General features: G+C 49.6%; 2 protein-coding genes across 2 annotated transcripts in view; one reads left to right on the top strand and one right to left on the bottom strand.

Annotated features, from left to right (window-relative positions):
• Nucleotides 1–826: 826 nt before the first annotated feature.
• LOC8033891 (3-oxoacyl-[acyl-carrier-protein] reductase FabG-like) overlaps nucleotides 827–20,313 on the bottom strand; it is a 56,764-nt gene continuing 37,277 nt past the window's right edge. The window contains exons 4-9 of the mRNA XM_029975550.2: nucleotides 19,863–19,948; nucleotides 15,997–16,090; nucleotides 14,638–14,707; nucleotides 5,879–5,915; nucleotides 5,425–5,488; nucleotides 827–1,103 (exon numbers count right to left, since the gene is read on the bottom strand). Of these exons, the coding sequence (XP_029831410.2) occupies nucleotides 945–1,103; nucleotides 5,425–5,488; nucleotides 5,879–5,915; nucleotides 14,638–14,707; nucleotides 15,997–16,090; nucleotides 19,863–19,948 (510 nt within the window). The 3' untranslated portion in view covers nucleotides 827–944. The remainder of the gene's footprint in view (nucleotides 1,104–5,424; nucleotides 5,489–5,878; nucleotides 5,916–14,637; nucleotides 14,708–15,996; nucleotides 16,091–19,862; nucleotides 19,949–20,313) is intronic.
• Nucleotides 8,226–9,755, top strand: LOC115318517. The gene has a single exon (XM_040215502.3). The coding sequence runs from the start codon at nucleotides 8,322–8,324 to the stop codon at nucleotides 9,753–9,755; it is 1,434 nt and encodes a 477-aa protein (XP_040071436.1). The 5' UTR covers nucleotides 8,226–8,321.

The following is a 20,313-nucleotide window of genomic DNA, read 5'->3' as shown; positions in this document are numbered from 1 at the left end:
CAGCATTAGAGTTGGTGTTAGGAAGGTCATCTAAGATTGCTTTGCTCTGTCGCGAACTGTTTAAACATTTGTAGAGGGCGGAGAAGAGCTTCCTGTGATTTTAGATAAAGCTTCAGATAACTGGCGACCATGATGTTAAGACACAATATGGCGAAGTGTCGTTACTCTGAAGCGTAGCTTATTTAGTGGCACTAGGTCACAAGTGCATCCATGCAGAGAGCTACCAACGACAAGACAAACTCGTTAAGAGATCGCACGAGCTGCAGTACCGCGGCAGATTTACTAGTCAACAGCAAGTCAGTGTTGTACACATTCCTCAATACAGGAACAAAAGCTCGTTTCTCGTTCCTTCTCAATCTTGGAACGAGTTCTCTTCGCTCAAAAGGAATGCATTTCCGCTACATTTCTGGGATTGGAACGGGTCGTTACATTAACGTTACATTTACATAATTTTAATAAAACAATGTGCCGGATAATTCGTAATTAAAATAAAGCAAGCGGGCGAAAATACCTACATCAAAACACTTGTTAAGTCGCCGCAATAACAGTTGTTCCGGTCCTTTGTTTTCGACCATCTCTCGGACACTCTCCCATCCTTCGAAATCAGAGGTTGAAATAGGCGCTAAGAAAAAAACATAAATACGTACTAACTTCGGGTACAAACACAACATTTACCTAACGACGGCATCCCTCCTAGAAGAACGCGTTCCAGGAATGCTGTTCTTTGGAACGCCGTTCCGTACAAAGCTGCAACGGGTCGGGTCCATTTTATTTTTTAGGTTTTTTTTTTTCTTTTTGGCAGCAAGAGGCAACGGCACGAAAGAGACCTCATACACCTTTATTGTTCCCAAGTCCACTCTGAACCGCTCTTGCAGCATGGGCGAAATATTGGATCGGCCACCGTGTTTTCGAGAAGGAAGGACAACGACCAGACTTAGCACCGATCACCTCGCGCAGGTAGCGTGGAGCCCTCCGTCCACGGGTAGCGTGATGCCCGTCACAAAAGAGGCGGCGTCCGACGCCAGGAACGCGACGACCTTGGCTACCTCGTCGGGATCTCCGGGCCTGCCCAGGGGGTGCGTCGACTTGCAGTCCTCCAGGAGCTGGAAAACACCCCAAAATATTCAGAGGCCAGATTCACGAAACGATCTTACGCCAAAAATGTGCGTAGGACAAAACGTAAGAACAAATTGGTATACACGGAACGAAATTATTGTAAGTTTTGCGCAGCTTACGACGGAATCTTACGACAGCTCCGAAGCTGTCTTACGCACTTTTTACGATCGAATCAGCATGGCCGATAGCGTCGCTCAGTTCCTTAATCGCAACGACCAACGGACTTTTTTTTTACGTGCTTTTCTCGCGCGTCCCGACTTCAAGCAGCAAGAAAAAAAAAGTAAAAAAATACATGAAACAGATAACGACTAACAAGAACGATGGATCCACAAACACCCGGGAAAAGCGACGTATAGGCCACGATTCCACTGACTCCGACCAAGCGAGCTCGGCAGAATATATGCCTAGCAGGCACTTCGACTCGGCGCAGTGCTGCTCCGACGGTCCTTGGCCAAGACCGCCTGCTCACGACCGGCTGGCTTGCTGAATGGAATACGCGCCCGCGCGACCCTTGTGGACCCTCCCTGTATTATAGTTTGATCGCTGACCTCAATTTTAGAATAAGAGGTTAATCTCTTCCCCTTGTCTTCCGAGGCAGCGGTGACAAACACTGTCGTTAAAAAGAGACTTCATCGATTCTATCTCCTTGTTTTGAGTGATATCGAGCTCAAATAAACGCCGTACGGATTACTTTCGCAACATGGTACGTATATAATTTGTTATTAGTATGTCATTTTTATTCTGACACGACTGTACGTCACTGTCGAGATAACAGTTCGTGTGAGCTACGCAATGCCGGTCCAACCTTTCTTTGCCGAGTGTCACGTCAGTATAGAGTTGCAATCGTAAAAGATCGGTCCCGAAGTCCAACAGCGCGAATCTAGCACTTCGATCAAACGCGCGCGTCCGCTCCGTACAAACGTATCTTTTTTAACCTCGGTTCGCTCCTGCCCCTCCGAGGCCGCGAAAAACGCCGCGGCAATTTGTTTCCCCCTACGTCGCTTTGCAAACGACTGACACGGGCCGTCTTTTGTCAACGATGACAGTTGTGTTGGCTTCGTATCGATCGAGTAGGTAGCAGTCAACGGATCGAGGTCAGCAGTCGGGCGTGGTTAAATCGTGTTAGCGTCGACATATCACTGCACGGACACGAACCCCAGACAAGCGTTGGCGGAAAGGCCGCCTGTGTTTGTTATTAAAAATCCGCGTGCTCCGAAACATGCCGAGCTCTTCGAATGGTTGTTCGTGCAGCCGACACGCCGTCGCATTAGCAAAAGCACCAGTAAGTTCTAGTTTTTCCGTTTGAGAACGTCACTTTCCTTCTCTCAGTTAAGAACGCGTTCGTGAGTACCGATTTCTCCTGTTCTTACGATGTTCTTAGCTTACGAACTTCTTAACAAAGTTGTCGTAAACTAAGAAGCTCTTCGTGAATCTGGCCTCTGGTCACTGTAAACTCATTGGGGCATAAGCGTCAACTGCCCACCCGGTGTGCATGGCACTCACGCCCCTCACGGACTCATGGCCCTGACGCCACTCACGCACTCACCGCCCTCACACCCCTCACGCACTCACCGCCCTCACGCGCTCATGGCCCTCACACACTCTCCGCCCTCACGCACCCATACCCCTGACGCCCTTCACGTACTCACTGCCCTCACGCACTCACCGCCCTCACGCGCTCATGGCCCTCACACACTCTCCGCCCTCACGCACCCATACCCCTGACGCCCTTCACGTACTCACTGCCCTCATGCACTCATAGCCCTCACGCGCTCATGGCCCTCACACACTCTCCGCCCTCACGCACCCATACCCCTGACGCCCTTCACGCACTCACTGCCCTCATGCACTCATAGCCCTCACGCCACTCAGGCCCACTTCAGACGGGGAAATTTCGCCCAGAAACTTAACGTCGCAACACCAGCAACACGGGCTGCCCGCATTCACACGCAGCAACCAATTGGTGCAATTTGCCATCATAATCATTAAATTGTATTTTCTTGCACTCTTTAGACCCACAATTACGCGCTATAAACGTGTTTTTACGGCATTTAAATCTCGTTGAGAATACTAATGCATCTTTCTGAAACAGTTTATTTCCAGAAACGATCAATTTCAAACCTTGGTTCATGAAAACCAGAACCAAGTCTTTTGTTGTCATCATCACCGGCCCGAGGTATGACGCAAAAATATCCCGTCCCTGATTGGATGCAGCCGCTTCAAACGCCTTCGAATTGCTCCGAGTTGCTCGCTTGTTTCGAGCCGGACCCGATCTCACCAATTCGTGTCGATCTAGGGAAAGCTAAAGAACAACCCGCCAGCAGCACTAAAATTGCTGAGGAAGTTGCTCCGTCTGAAGGGGGCCTCACGCCCTCACCGCCCTCACGGCCCTCACGCATTCATGGCCCTCACACCCCTCACGCACTCACCGCCCTCACGGCCCTCATCCACTCATACCCCTCACGCACTCATGACCCTCACGGCACTCACGCACTGACCGCCCCTCACGCTCTCATGGCCCTCACGCCCCTCACGCACTCACCGCCCTCATGGCGCTCACGGTCCTCACAGTCACAGTCCTCACGGCGCTCACTCACCCTCACACTTAAGAATTTTCCTGGTTCAGAAAGTCACTCACCTTCACCTCACCACTGAAGATGAGGGTGATTGAGGGTGAGTGAGGGCCCTCATGAATGAGGTTCGCCGAGGTATGCCCACCATGCAGAAATAAAATCTTCAGAGCTTGCTCGCCGAAGGACTGATTTCTTCTGTGTATCATTCTCGACGCACTTTTGGCGTACTCACGCAACCACTCTATAGGCGCTTCACTTCCAAAGCACCTGTCACCCCCCCTCTCCCCCCCCCCCCCCCCCCCCTGGGAAAATGGAAATACGACGCCTCTGCATTGGGCTATATGTCCCAGTAAGCTGTACTACATGACTGCATTGTGCTGTTGTCATAAAGCTTTGATGGTCGAAACGATAGAGACCTCCGGGAACTGAAAAGTACCCTTTGCTGGTCACTCTAAACTCATTGTTACCACAGGAAAAAGCTAGGTTGCTGCACAGTTCATACTCTGCACAAAATATAACTCAGAAAAAAAAAACGCATTTTGCATTTTCAATGTGTCTGCCTTCATAAAATAACAAATCTGAACGTATGTACGTACACATAAACAAGGAATTAATATAAGGTATTAGGGAGAATATCGAACCCAGTTTTCTTCACCGCAAAAATGAACCACGCTTTGCCGAACACTGAGGTGATCGGCAAAGCGTGGTGCCAATGCGAGTGCCAGCATTGTTTGTGCGTCGGAAGTCCTTCAAGAACTGCCCTCCTGTATTTACCTCGATAAAGATTAATTCATGGAGTCCTTGAATTCAGTCTGAAATGTACATATCTATAAAGGCGTTGTGAACCCTTTCATATACGCTACGCAAACTTTGTTCGCAACGTCCATGTGGTGCACGCCAATAGAAGGATATCCTTCGAAAACCATCATATTTTCTGAGTTGCTGTCTCGTCTTTCTTTTTTTAGTATGAATTGTGTGCGGGAGTGTGACACGGACAACGAGGAAATCTTCTCGGGCAATGAGACGTATGTCCTGTTTGCTCTGATGAGTTGGAACGACCGAGACTAAACTTTAAAAACGTCGCTTTCGACCCGCCCCCTTTTTTTTTTCGTCTGTACGTTTTTTTTGTTTCTTTCCTCACTCCAGGGTTACTATGTTTATCCGTAATCAGCTGGCCTGGCTACTTGCTCTAACTTTTGCCCCCCCCCCCCCCCCCTAAGTTCACAAAAAATGCTTTTTTGCCTCAGCATTTAAATGGTAACCCTCATTTCATACCAAGGAATCGTTGAAGTAAGCCTCTAAAAGGTGGCAGCACTTTTTTGGAAAGCGATGGATTCGTGAATCGATGAATACGCCTGAACTCGCAGAATCGGGCGGCGGCTTGCGCCACCTAGCAAGCGTTTTTACTTCAACTAGTATTTCTAAACAGCCACACTTTGCCACTGAGTATAAGTGGAGAAGAATTAAATTGTCTGAACTCTAGCAACAACTACGGCATATGTCATCGAGGGACAGCAAATCTTTAATTGAAAAATAGGCAGCTAAAACGAAGATTTAAAAAGTTAATTAGAGGGTTTTAGGTCATTGTTTGGCTCATTATCGCTTTACGCTCCCATCCAAGCGTGCGCCACAGTCTCAGAAAATGCCAGCTATTTGCCGCTTTTACAGTTAGTGCCAGTGCAAACTGGGTGCACCGCTTTGAATGTCCAATGTTTAGAAGCATCTAGGAACGTACCGCTGCATAGATCTCGTCCGACATGCCACTGCGCTTCTGAAGCTCCGTGACAACCATGCCGGGGCTGCAAGCAAGAAAAAAAACAAAAACAAAAAAAAACATGGCGTTAAAAAAATGTGTCAGTGCACACGGTTGCAAGCATGCACCAGCGAGACAGCTGCGGTTCACAGGCCGGATTGCCATGCGTACTATCGTGGCTACCATTATACTCGGCGTAAACTCAGAACTGGCATAGCTTCCGCAATGCTCCAACGCTGTCGAAACCATTTACACGTGCGCACGCCTTTGTTTGCCGTTTCTTTCGCACGGGAGCGCCCGCGCGACAGATACGCTGGACTGCACTAAGGTTGCCACGTCGCGTACATCCCGGTCGAGACTATAAAGTTTCGTAGACTGCTCATGTAAATGCTAACGGTCGACTTCAAACTTTCCAAACGAGCGAGATTCGACTCACTTGACAGCGTTCACCCGAACTTGCTTGCTCGCCAACTCTGGCCGGAAGAAAGAATTGTGACAGATTAGAGGCGAGCTCGTACAGCAAGACCGTTACGGCCGAATGGCATCCAATTTTAAAACGGTGGGACGTCCCGTAGACCTCCTGTGCTTTTAGAAACTAATTATACACCCTTACACTAAATTTGATAACCACGCGCTAAAGTGTTATGTTGATATAAAATATTTTCAACACATTGAGAGGCAGTAGCAAAGAAAAGGAGCTCAAGGTCTGAATGGATTTTTCTCATTTCATGCTGCAAATTTCATACGAAGGAATCTTTGGTTCGAAGGTAAAAGTATTCTGATACCACAATCAAGATGTTTCTGAACTGCAATTTACTGAGGAGTCGGGCTATCTACCTTATTTCTTTCTGAATTGACGTCCTCATTGAGAAAAAAAATTTGTTTTTTTCAAAAATGATATAGGGCAGATATGCATCTCATATTTTGAGGTCATCACTCTTCCTGAAATATTTACATCTGAGTTATAAAAATAAAAGGCGTTTACAAATCTCTGTAATGCGAAATTAGAGCGCAGCTCTTGAGGAGGAGGAGGGAAGGGTATGCGCCACTTTCTTCTCAGTACCCTCTCCTCCTCCCCTCCTCTCGCCTCCTCCTCCAATTCAGTTTCTCCGCTAAATTAAGCGGGGAAAATGAAGTCACATGACTTGGTGTTACGTCACCTATGAACAAATTTAGTTTCTCCGCTAGATTTAGCGGGAGAATTGACCTCCCATGACCTCAACACCAATTCAATAGACCGATCTCACCAGCTAGTTTGAGTACGCCACCGCTGCCGACATGCATCGTGGGAGCTGTAGTCTTTCTGCACGCGCGACAATCCTGCTGGAGGTCTGCGCGAGCAGAGCACGAGGCGGCATGAGCTCTCTTGTGAACTGGCGTCTGCCTCCTACGAACTACAGTTATGGCGGCGTCACGCATGCGTGGAACGCTTGGTGGGATAGGTCTATTCCCCACTGAATTTAGCGTGGAATTGAATTGGTGTTGAGGTCACGCGACGTCAATTGAATTGAATTGGCGTTGAGGTCACGTGACGACACCAATTCAATTCCCCGCTAAATTTAGCGGGGCATTAAACTGGTGTTGAGGTTATGTGACGTCAATTTTCCCGCTAAATCTAGCTGAGAAACTGAATTTGTCCGCTAAATCTAGCGAAGAAGCTGAATTTCCCTGCTAAATTTAGCGGGGAACTGAACTGGTGTTGAGGTCACGTGAAATCAATTTTCCTGCTAAAAATTTAGCCCGGTTACGCCGACACCAACGCTGACGCCGCGAAACACGAAAACGGGCCAGCTGCGCTCTAAGACTAAGCCCAAAATCCCCCCCTTGCCCCCCTCCCCCCCCCCCCCCCCCCACGCAAACTTCATATTCAATCAGTCAAAATTGTGTTTAATAGCTTAATTTGCGTATCATAAATTTCTTAACAAAGAGTGACACATCTACTTATGCATGTATGGTGAAATCATCCCAGAGAGCTGAAAGTTTGGACAATTCACCTACATCTTATGTAAAATTCCCTCTGAAAATTTCATTCCGATCACTTGATTAGTTCAGAAGTTAAATCTCTAGCCAATGTCCCCCCCCCCCCCTCCCCCACCTTCCCTCCTTTAAGTCGGCGCTGCTCGTACGTCATACAAAAGACTCGATGGTCGCTGCAGACACGATCATAAGAATGTCTGCAGTCGTGCCTCAAGTATATTTGCTTCATACATTCGTATGCTTGGAACACGTATGCAAACAGTGTCCATGTGTCGAACGGGACAGGACCGCCATGCAGGGAAGAAACGGGCCCTAGAGGTTCCAGAAAGCGTACGCACACTGTCCTTTAGATCGCCACGAGAAGCGGCCGCCGAAATGGAAAAGGTGGAGCGGCAGACAACAGATGAGAGGAGAGCCACGTGACTGGCGCCTCGCTGCGGCGAGACGCCGAAACACACTCCTCCCGAGCGAACAAGAGTGGTTCGGGTCCTCGCCGCTGCAAAAGCTGTGCGCTGACGTCCAGGTTCCCCGAGAAATGGCTTTTTGATGCTTTGTGCTATCAGATCCTATAGCGCTCCAAATCTGCGACCGGGCACTCTATGGCTCCGTCGTGGAAGTGCCTGAGATTGAGGACGTAAAATTTTTGTTCCGTCAATTCGACAGCCTTTTCGGTAGCCTATAGCCAGCTGTGACCTTCAAAGACCGACCATAAGAAGCTTCAGAACTACCGGCGACGTCCGAGCAGTCGCCAGTGAAAAGCCACTCGTAAGGGTGGTCTTTTCTCGACCCCAATCATGATGCCCGGCTCCACGATCGAACTTCCACAGCAGAGCATTGAAAGCGCCGCCACCAACGTCACAAACCCAGTATCGACAGACCACATCACCCCTGGACAACACTGCATGCCGAACGACTCAACTCACGATGCTCATGACACCGCGTCCAAGTTCTGGACGTCCGAGTCGGTAGCGAACTCGTCTGAGACCGGGGTCGAAATTATGGATGAAAGCAACACCAACAACGAAGAGTGGAACAAGGCACGATCACGTAAGCGCTCACACAAAACACTGTCCGACTCTGCTTCGAGTTCGGGAACAGTTTGCAAACAGCCGAACGTCAGTGAAGGACTCACAGTAATCTTTGCCGCTACGAAGCCTGACAAAAAGCTAGCAACTTTCAGCAGCTTGAGGCTTTCCAACGCCTTAGAGAAGCTCTGCCCAGAGTGCATCCTTCAGATCCGCCCCAACGAGCGCCTCAACGTCGTCGCCGTTGATGTGCGCAACGGACAAACAACAAGGACGCTGCTGAAATGCCCTGAACTTTGTGGTGTCTCTGTCAGGGCCTACCAATCCCTCGAGGGCCCCACATCGATTGGTGTCATAAAAAATGTCGATGCTGAACTGTCAGATCCTGAAATTCTAGAAAACCTGCGATCGGATGGCCGCATAGCCAGAGTACGTCGTCTTGGGGCGACAGGTGTCGTAAAGCTGACATTCAACAGTTCACCATTGCCAAGCTTCGTGCTGCTAGGACGAGTACGACACCAAGTGACGGAGTTCAAACCCCGTCCAATCCAGTGTCGCAACTGTGGTGGTTTTGGGCACTTTGCAGTCTCATGCACACGTTCTTCCGCATGCTCCCGTTGTGCAGAGCCGCATCCTATAACTAACACCACGAGCAACACCAAATGTAAATCCACAGTGATCAAGTGCGTCAACTGTGGAGAAGCACATGAAGCTACATCTCCAGCGTGTTCCAAATGGAGAGAAGAGCAAAATGTCGTCACGTACGCCAAGAGAAATGCCGTTGACTACCGCTCTGCCAGAATTATTGTAAAGCAGGCGTCGGGAGTCATACCAGAGCCCATTCTCAATGTGGTGGCCAACAGCACCTCCAAGAAAAGTGGAGAAGCCCCAGTGCAGGACAGGCAACCCCCAACCCTTGACGATAAGGGTTTAAGCTATGCCGCAGCACTCAAGACCGATCCTCAAAAAAATATCGAAAGACCACCTAACAACAACTCTGCAACGACGTCTAATAAGCCAAAACCCGGTGTCACCATTCCGACGGGCACTGAAAAGTCGACATGCAACGGAGCATCTATCAAAAAATCTGAACACTCAACGGGAGTCACCAATATTGAACCAACATCAACGGCTGACTCTTCAAAAAGATTACCCCGAGATGCTCCGGAAAAACCTACGGCAAATTGGATAAAATTATTCAGAATAGCAGCAGAAATGGCGTGCGCTTATCTTGATGGCATTGATGCCTCGTGGGCACACATTCTATGCGGTTTCATTCAGGCAGTGTTCCCACTGCTGAATATAGCATAATGCTGCATCCCAACATCCACCCAAAGAGACGCACCCGAAATATTGCATGTCCAACAGTGCTTCAATGGAATACTAACGGCATACAACAACGCCTCTCAGATCTACGCCTACATTTAAAGACCAACCGATACGACGTCCCAGCCCTTCAAGAAACTCGTATAAAATACGGCAAATTCAGACTTTCTCCATACGTCGTTTATCAGGGCCTACTGCCAGTTACTGAAAACACGAAGAACGAAGTGCCGAAAGCCACGATACTTGTCCGAAGAGAACTGGATCAGCGTCAAATAGATTTGACAGACTTATGTGACGATGCTGCTGAGTTCACCGGTGTAACGATACGTAAAGGGGACTGTGACACCACCATAGTTTCTGCGTACGTCCGTCCGGGAACCAAATGGGACCCTACGATTATAATGAAGATTATGCCACGCTGCTCAGAAAACGTACTATTTTTGGGAGACTTCAACGCCCATAATCACACCTGGGGAGATAAGCACACAACGACGCGCGGATCTGCTCTTGAGGCCACAGTGGACACGCTAGGGCTTGTTCCACTGAATGATGGAACCGCTACATTTGTCAGACCGGGGGTCTCCAACAGTGTCCTTGACCTCAGCTTCGCTACACCACAACTCAGCGCGCGATGGCAACCTCAACATGACAGCTGGGGTAGTGATCATATCCCGATCATTATCTCCTCCCCAAGCTCTACAAGCGCTACACATAGGACCTGCAGAGTCGTCAATTGGGACCAATATCGCTCGTACCTCCAAGACCTTCTCTCTGAAGGAAACGTCGACCTTACAACGGCTATTTCACAAGCCCTATATGACGCCACGAGGCTGGTCCAGGTCCCGGTCTCCCGCCCGAATCCTGACCTCCTCTACCTTAAGCTGAGGGCCCGCCGACGGCAAGCCCAAAATCGTTCGCTACGTACAAGAAGAATGGAGGACATTCAGCGCTATAGAAGAATCGACGCAGCGTTCCGCCGCCATACTAACCGACTCCAGCGAAAACAGTGGCGACAAAAATGTGAATCTCTTGGTGCTCCCGGTGGCGCAAGACAGGCTTGGAGGATGGCACGTGCTCTCGCATCGGAGGTAGTTCCTCGGCTTCAGATCTCAGCGTTTGCTATATCGCAAAATATTACATTAGCACGAACTGCCGAGCTTTTGGCCGATCAATTCTCCCGTCCAATCTCTCCCCCTTCAGGCTTTCAAATTAGCTCATCAGTGACCCCCCTTTATCAACTGCCCAACATAGACTCCGACTTCACGCTTAAAGAACTGCAGCACGCACTTAGAAGATCCACCCGTCGTAGAAGCACTCCAGGGCCGGACGGGATAACGTACCAGGCTTTAAACAACATAGACCCCGTCATGCTGCCTAAACTACTGGAGGAGCTAAACTCAGTCTGGAGCACGGCGGCACTGCCGGATGCCTGGCTCAACTCCGAAGTCATACCAATCCACAAACCAGGCAAACCGGTAGAAGATTTGTCATCATACCGACCAATTTCACTCACCTCCTGCCTTGGAAAAGTTCTCGAACGCATGATACTTAGAAGACTAGACTGGGCACTAGAAACAGTTGGCGCGATCCCTGAGCAACTCTCTGGTTTCCGCCGTCGACGTTGCACGGCAGATGCTATTGGGGATCTGGTCTCAGCGTTGGAGGAAGCCAAACAAGCTAATCACGGTTAGGCCGTCATTTTCCTTGATATTACCAAAGCATTTGATGCGATTCCTCACGCTACTGTCATTAATCAGCTTCAAGTCCTTGGCGTCACGGGACGTACTTTGGCATTCATCAAGGCCTTCCTCACTGGCCGGACTATGAAAGTTCGCATCGGAAACGATCGCAGCACAATCAGACACATAACTCAAGGAGTTCCTCAAGGAAGCGTACTAAGCCCGCTTCTCTTTAACGTTGCAATAGCCGCTCTTCCCCGAACTCTCGCCCGTGATGACCGATCTCCAAGAATTCAAATATACGCGGACGATGTGGCCCTTTGGGCCACGTCACCAACAGCCATGCATGCTAAAATGCAACGTCGTTTACAGCTGACTCTTGACGGTATTTCAAAGGAAATTACTCGACTGGGTTTAACTATCTCGCCATCTAAAACCGCGGTACTTGCTCACCATCCACGAGGCTTTAAGGCCAGCTCTTTCACGTACTCTGTAAACGGCACTCCCATAACACGGATGCGCAACCACATGTACCTAGGACTGGTTATTGATGACTGCCTTTCCTGGCGTCCAGCCGTGAAACAAACAATATCTCGGTGCGATCTGCACCTCAACGTACTTCGCAGGATCCGAGGACAAACCTGGGGAACCTCGCAATCTATGACTCTGCAAATGTATAGGGGACTGATACAATCCAGGTTGCTCTATGCGCTCCCACTTGTACTCGTACGGGACGCTCAGCTCACGAAGATGGAGATTATTCAAAGGAAAGCCCTCAGAATCTGCCTCGGTCTTCCCCCGTCTGCGCCGAACGTCCCTACTTTGGTCGAAGCTAGACAAAACACAATAGTCAATCTAGCGTTCCGTCAGGCACAACGACATCTCGCCCGGCAGACCCTCACAAGGTCTACTTCCAACCTCTTACAACGCTTCGATAGACGTCCCAATTCCCGCCTAGGAAAAGCCTACGCAGAGTTTAAGGAGTCGGTCGGTACATTGGATGAAGACCCTCCTCCACCACCCCCTCATACAACTGTGTTTCTGAATATATCAGAAGAAATTCCCCAACTACGCAGCAAAAAGTTGGTCTCGGATGTGGTTTCCCGTAATCTTGCGGAAGAACACGTCGACAGCTTTTTCGACGGTTGGATAAAAGTTTTCACCGATGGCTCAGTCTGTCATCAAAAGAAATCCTCAACTGCTGCTGTAGTTATCCCCGAACTCGCCATTATCAAGTCCGGTCGCCTCGACTTCCACACATCATCCACCATCGCAGAATTAAAAGCACTAGAACTTGCTCTCGATACCCTCCACGACTTTCAGAGCCCAGAAAAGGCGGCGTTGCTTACAGATTCCAGAGCGGCACTTCAAATCCTCACCAATCTGGAAGACGCACCTCCGATTGCCCGCATCATCGCTTTCAAAGTCGAATCCTTAGAAAAGAAAGGCTGGACTATAGCATTCCAGTGGTTGCCATCTCACTGTGGGATCGACGGCAACGAAAGGGCCGACCGAATCGCAGCTGAGGCACATGAACTGACCAACAGCACTCTCCACGTGCCGAAGATCAACGAGGCCAGGCTTCTCATCGCACGTGAGACGCAAAAAAGACACCCGGACGTGGGCGTAGCTGGAGGAACCCCTCCATCACCGGTCCCCACCAAACTCGGCCGCCCAGAAGCAGCCCTTCTTCACCGACTCAGAACACGTTCAGCTTTTACGGCTTCTTGGCTTTACCGCATCAAACGCGTGGACAGCCCACACTGTCAGACATGCCAAGTTCCCGAGGATATAGAACATCTCCTTTGCGACTGCCCAATCTTAGACGCTCAGCGTTCTAGACTCCACCTTGAACTTCGTCAAATAGGCGCAGCAAGGCAGAACCTTTCGCACCTGCTTTTCCCGCCAGGTCCCAGGCGCATCGCTACGAAAACATTCGCGCTGCTTCTGACATTCCTGGAAGACACCGGCTTGGCTGACCATCTTTAATGCTTGGTGTTCCCTCCAGTTTCCAGTACGGCGGGCCCGGCTTGGCGCAAGGTCTGTGACTGTGACGGGTAACATGACCTTCTGCCATTGAGGTGGCAGACCTGACAGTGCTGGACTAGACACCACTTAATATCTTTTGATCAGTGTGTGTCTTGTTTGAAACTTCCTTCCCTTTCTTCCTTCTCTCTCTCTCTCTCTTTCCCTTTTCTTTTGTTGCTCAGACCGGGACTGGCAGGCCCCCATTAGAAGGAGTGGCCACACTGTTCCGGTCTTCCTTCCCCCTCCCCTTTCTTGGTTTTAAAATAAATTTCAACGCTTACACACGCTCCGTCGTCGAACTGCCAGGCTTTGTGAGTATAGAGGAGGCTATGGTGCGATGCATTACCAGTGTGACCGCTGCCTAACCTTTCGACGGTCCTTGACGCGTGCGGCAGCGATTGCACGTTTGGAAGATGGCGGGAGGTGTTGCCATTTGCCGTGCCTTTGACAAAGTGTAAACATTAACGTTCGCACGGTGTTTCGCCGGGCCGGCTACTTAGAGCTTTCAAATTAGACGCTCCGCGCGTGCGATGCCCACTTCGCACGCCGGCCGCCCTGGCAGGGATGTGAACGGGAGAACTGCAGCTCCCTTAATTCCTACTTCCGACGCTTTTAGGAATTAAGTTCGGAGGATGAAAGCTCATCGTGCGACGGAGGAGCTCCGTAAAGTACCTCTGGTTAAAAATCTGGAGCCGCCAGAATGTCGCGGAAACCGACGCGCCGACATGAAACGAAGTGAAAGAAGGGAGACTAACTTTGTGGCTTTAACGTTTTCATTTCATGCTTGTAACACTAGACAGCTTGCAAGCACTGTACGTGTCTAGACAATTCAAAACAATCTGCGCATTCACCTTTTTTTTTATATATTATTCCTTTAAAAACCAAACCCGCCCAAGACTCGAGATTCAGAGGGATAACGTTCTCGAATGCGGTATAGATATAAGGGACTCCTTTTATTCTTCCCAAACAACCTTGCTTCCCATTCGTCACATACGAATTTGGCGAAAGGACCACAATCTTCCATTGTGTAAAAACGCTGCTGCAGCTTAGAGGGGCAAAGCGTCGGACAAACTGACCAAAACGGCAATTGTGAAGTCCCATTCCAAATGAAAGGCACCACGTTCATGGCGAGGAAGATGAAAAATAGAAGCAGCACTCACCCAGGGCTGTGCATCTGGTCAGCTGGTCAATGGCACTCTTGGACATGCAGTAGGCGAGTACATTGGGGAACTGGAAGGCAGGAGAGGGCTTTATGAGAATGCATTGGAGTTGCCGATGCCGTTTTTAAGGCTGCCAATCTTAGCTTGTTCTCTTTCTCTCTTACACGGAGGAAGTTAGCCATGAGTGCGCACTGGGAAACAGAACGACAAGGGGACCTCCTGAGGGGACTTTCCAGATTTGAGGCATGTGGGAGAGAGGAACCAATACCACCCAGGAGAGAAGGCCTGCGCATCACATCGTTATTAGTGGATCCCCAACACATACAAGCAGAAAATAATTGCGAAGTGCGCGTTCACACCGGCGATGTAAAGCAGTCGCGCGAAGCGACTAGATCGCATCACGAAAAATCAGATGGTCACACTGGCGTGCGCGATGAGTGAGTCGCTTCTGGAAAACTCTAGCTCCGAACGCCGCTGATTGGCTCAACCGCTCCACGACTAGATTGCGTCGCAAAAAGTCGGGTCCGCTAGCGACCGCTCAAAGCGCGTCGCTTCTTTTTTTTTTTTTTGCGATGGTCGATTTTGCGATGAAAGTTATCGCGCGACTAGATCGCATCACCGGTGTGAACGGGGGTGCAACGATTTTAAGATTACAAGAATGCGCATCTCGCCATTTTTACGTTGTTTATCGTGTCCCGGGGGATAGAAAAAACATATCCTTCCTAAAAAAGAAAAGGCGCGATTTCGCTGCGTAATCGCAAAGAAAAAGTCGCCTGCAGCCGCGTGTGGCAGCCGAAGGAACTACGGCGAAAAGCGTGCGTGACTTCGCTCGACTCTAAGCTGCAGCATAACGCCCGCTAATGCCAGCAGAGAGAGGGAGAGGGAGCGTCCTCTGAGAGAGCATGCGGGAAGCTACACGGCACCCCGAGTTTTTCACTAGGAGGGGACCAGGTGTGACCCTGAGGACTGGGAGTGAATTGATGACTGCCAGCCTGATGCCAATATTTGTTTTTACACAACAACAAGGACACGCAGGCGAAATCTGTTTTCTGTTCTTTACTTCAGAAGTGTCAAAGGCCACCTTCCAAATTTTTGACCGAAGACCAAAAATCGTTGCCCCCCCCCCCTCCCCCCCATCCGCCCCATCCTTCGATGACAGTGTACGGTAAAGGGGCGGAGGCGTATGTCTTGTCATCGCCGCGTGCCATCGTTGCGGCTGTTGCAAGACGCTTCAAGGTGCGAAATCGTCGGCGATGCATGAACCGACCGTGATGACACCGGAGGAAGCAAGGTACGAACCTTATTCTCTAGGTGGTATTGGAAAAGCGTTGTGCGAGGTCAGGCAGAGAAAGTCCTCACCGACCGTATCCCGCACACGCTCGAGACGTTGACGACGTTGCCCTTACTCAGGACCAGGTGAGGCACGGTGAGCATCATCAGGTGGTACGCCGACCTGGGGAGAGCAGCTACCGAAGTTAAAGGCACGTTCGAGTAACTGCCACTCTTCAGCTCGAGAAATCGGAAAATTAGCCCCTGTCACATGAACGCAAGACAAAAATAAATTCTGTGAATGTGTGGTATCTTTTCTAATCGGTTACAAGTCAAGAAGGTAGGAGAAGCTCCTCCCACAAGCGTGATGCACCCGTTTCAAATCTCTCCGCAGTCGAAAGAAGAGTTCCCTGGAAACGCTCCTTGCTCCGCTTCAATGGATTCCAGCTTGTCTCCGATCCCACCTTTTTAGGAAGCGACCTTTGTATTCATTGGAGGGGGAGCCGAGCCCCTGAAAGCAGCCTTTGTATCCATCGGAGGGGGAAGCTAATCCCCGAAAGTCGTATTTGTTTCCATCGGAGGGGGAAAACTGTATCTCGTGGCTTCGACAACGCTAGGTCAAATGTGTACAGAAAGGCAAGACCCTCCTTGCGCGTTGGCCGCGACGTCACGGAAATGATGGGACGCTATTGGATGCGGAGGTGGCGGAGGGATATATGATTCCCTTTGAGGGGCATTTGCCGCTACCTTCTTAAACTGTAACCGACTATAGTTATCGTTTGACATAAGAGGTAGCGCCACAGGTATTGCGGCCTGCCCCCTTGTGTATAAATCACGTGACAACGACATTAAAGAGAATTCTGTTCAGTACGAGTGAACTGCCTGCACCTTCAGTGGCCCGGGAACGTGGATCGTGTCCCAGATATAACAGAATGACAATTTCGGTGAGGTTTAAGGCAGTAGTAATCATTGCAAGTAGGTAAGTTCATCCATGCTGTTTGCAATATGTCCCCCGAAAAAGCTATACGAAAAGAACGGCCCACAAAAATTAACAACCTTTTTTCTGAAAAATCTTTAGAGGTCAAATTCACACATTAATATGTGGAGCCTCAACTACCAATACAACAAAAATAACAAAAAAAATTAAAGCCGTTTACAACTAACTCCCTGTAACACCAAATTAGAGCGCAGCTCTTGAGGAGGAGGAGGGAAGGGTACTGAGGTTCACGTGTTCTCGGGGGGGGGGGGGGGGGGTCACGTGACTTGGGGTGCGGTCACGTGACTTTGGTGGGGTCATATGACCCCCTCCCCAAGGTCACGTGACCTGGGGGTGTCACGTGACCTCAGGGGTCACGTGACCCCCCAGAGGAATTTTTCCGCTTGATTTAGCGGGGAAACGTTTTCTGCAAGATTTCGCGGGGAAATTTTTCCGCTAGATTTAGCGGTGAAATTGTTTCCTCTAGATTTAGCGGGAAAATTTACCCATAATCCACCGCGCGGTTACGCCGACGGCGACGGCGACGCCGCTGAAGCCAGAAACGGGCGCCTAAGAGCTGCGATCTAAAAATTAAATTTCCCAATGGCGGAGCGGCAGTTGTGGGGAAGAGATCGAACCACGACTATGTTTGCCAAGACTAAAATATACAGGTGGGCTAGTTGGTGTAACATATCGAAATTATAAAGCCCAAGGGACAGACAGGGATATGAAGTAGACACGGTCATGAAGCAAGAGCGCTGTCCTGTCTACTTCATGTCCGTGTCTGTCCCTTGAGCTTTTTAATTTTAACATATTTGCAAGCTCGTTCAAAGATGGCCCTACAAGTGCCATTTCTGAATAAACGAATGGATTCCAGCACTGATCTCCACTGTAGGGGGCTGGATGAGGCTTAGCTGCTCTCCGAGCCTGGCGTAAGTGAAGCCACCGGAAGTTCGATGCTTGTCCCGGAAGTCGGGCGTCTGCTGGGTTCCCTAGTCGATATTTTGGACCATGCGTTTTTTGTGTCTTTGTTTGGGTTTTAATACTCCCGTTCTGAATTAAATCCTGACAACAAGGCTTTTGTTCGTGGGACATATTTACGCTTGATCAAAAAGAATCTCAAAATTTTCACATCGAATGGCTTCCAAGGAGACTTTTCGCTTCCATATGCGCTGTTACTCCGCAACAAGCAGGTTCTTTTGGGATGACAAGAAAAAAATCCAGCGCCCTGAACGCTGTTCAATCCAGCACTCCGAAGGGTTGAAAAGCCTGTCAAGCGCTTATTTCCAGTACAAGCCGCTTACTTCCGGTGGCTTCATACCTGTCTGCTCAATGCGCCGTCCAGTTCCCTATAGGGATCAGTGGATTCTAGAGGACCACAGGGCAAGCCAAAACAGCCAGATATGAAAGCAGATGATACACCAAACAAAACTATTGTTATGAGGGGGAAGAGATTCGTAAAGCTGCATTTAGCGTTTTTAATAATATCTATTATTCATGCGATACTCGCTGTGCTGGTAGACAAGATTAGCAGAAACTCAAACTGCGAACTTAATTCTGGTCAATATCCTGCAACTGCATGCATGCCACAAACATGAACCAAGAAAAACGCACATTGGAGCGCTTGTAGGCATCCGTATTCTCTATGAGTGCTTGTTTCGGGCACTGGTGCTAGTCACTGGCAAGGGGAGAACGGCAGTAGTGTCTCCATTTGCGACTACACCCCGTAAAAAGAAATAAACAGAGATGGTTCAAGGTAGACAGGTTATAGCCTGGGCATATAACCACAGCACGTTGCCGTGTACAGAAGCACAGCAAGCATTAGATCCAGAAATGTTATCGAAGGTATGAAGCTTGCACTGGAGGCAGGACAACACAAGGGTCTCTCAGCCATTGTAAACCCGTCAGTGGCTATGGCTGGTGTCACCCTCTCATTAAATGGGGCAGCCACTTTACCCTCGCGGTGAGTTTTGAGACTTGTCTGCGCCTTTTGGCCATCCGTGTCCACGCGCTTCCGTCGTCGTCTCACGGTGATAACAGTACTCTACATTCGTCTGAATCGTCAGGCGTCCAGTAAACCCATGAAAAGCATTGGGACCAGTTGTAGCCTTTGCGTTAGATGGGTGAACAGGTTGAATAACGTTGACAATTGAGCTATAGTCGGTGACAGGTTAAAGATGTACTTAACACGGTTCTAAGTTCGTCTGTTCTTTGTGATAACTTATATCTTATACGGGGTTCAAGCATCCTAGAAATTCAAAACTTATGCTCGTGCGACGTCTATTTCCCTACTAAAAATGTTATCGAAGTTTGTGCCAAGCCCCTTTCAGAGCGAAAAAATCTGGAGCACAAAAAACCAGCAGAGGCGCCGCCGCCGCCTCCGCTGGTGGTGCTTCTGCTTACGCTTGGCTGACTCGCGCCCCTCCTCAGCATACGGCGCCTCCGCTGGATTCTGTGCTCCAGATTTTCTTGCTCAGAAAGGGTCGTGGCACGAACTTCGATAACATTTTTTAGTAGGGAAATAGAAGTCACACGAGCATTATATTTCTAGTTCTGGAATGCTAAGATCCCGTAGAATGAGTTTTCACCAAGAACGGACGATCTCAGAAACATTTTTAGTGCACCTTTAAGATTAAAGAGGAAGCTCCACCCACCTCTTTCAACTTTAGCAGAACCAACGCTGGAGAAGAGGCCACCTTCGCTCCAGCGTTCGCTTTGCTAAAGTGGAAAGAGGTCGGAGGAGCTTGCGACTACATTTGGTAGCTACAATTCTCAGAAGTGCAAACAGTGCAACGAACGGGTGCCAATTCCGTCTGGACATCACGCGGCAAACCCACATTGGAAGTAAAAATCTTTTCTGGTCCCTTCCCGCCTACACGACGGCCACACCGGATGTTTCGCCGCCGCACGGTAGACGTCTACCGTGCCCGTCAGGCGCGCAAGCAGCTGCGCCGGAGGTCTCGCGGGGGAGGCAGCTCACCTGACGTTGACGGCAAACATGGTGTCTAACTGCTCCAGGGTGGTCTGCTCGATGCTGCCGATGCCGAGGATCCCCGCACAGTTGACCTGTCCGAAAGGGCAAGGATCAATCCATTGGTTGTCCGAAAATACAACATCACCCCCCCCCCCCCCTCCCCCCTTCCTGCCTGCCACAGAAACCACAGCTCGTTTCATCTCCAGTAAACGCCCGGGAAGGAGCACATTACCGGCTGTGACCTCCGTCAACAAAAGAAGGCGTCTTGGCGCACCATTACGAATAATTGAACGCTTCTGCCGAGTATGTGACGTTGTACCTTGTGACACCGTGATGTCATCTGAGACCGTGATGTCATGATGCACTGACGTCGCCTCATGTTACCTTAGGTGTGCGTTTTTGGTCATATATATATTGTCACCAATGACAATTGATGAGGCGGTAAATAGCGAAGGAA

The sequence above is a fragment of the Ixodes scapularis genome, unplaced genomic scaffold (assembly GCF_016920785.2).
Source record: "Ixodes scapularis isolate PalLabHiFi unplaced genomic scaffold, ASM1692078v2 PGA_scaffold4__175_contigs__length_147842914, whole genome shotgun sequence".
Classification (NCBI taxonomy): Eukaryota; Metazoa; Arthropoda; class Arachnida; order Ixodida; family Ixodidae; genus Ixodes; species Ixodes scapularis.
The sequence above is the reverse complement of the archived record's forward strand: the minus strand, read 5'-3'. Positions and strand labels throughout refer to the sequence as shown.

What these genes read in the sequence shown, in the direction of transcription:
- LOC115318517 (XM_040215502.3), top strand. Translation starts at nt 8,322, where the DNA reads ATGCCGAACGACTCAACTCACGATGCTCATGACACCGCGTCCAAGTTC.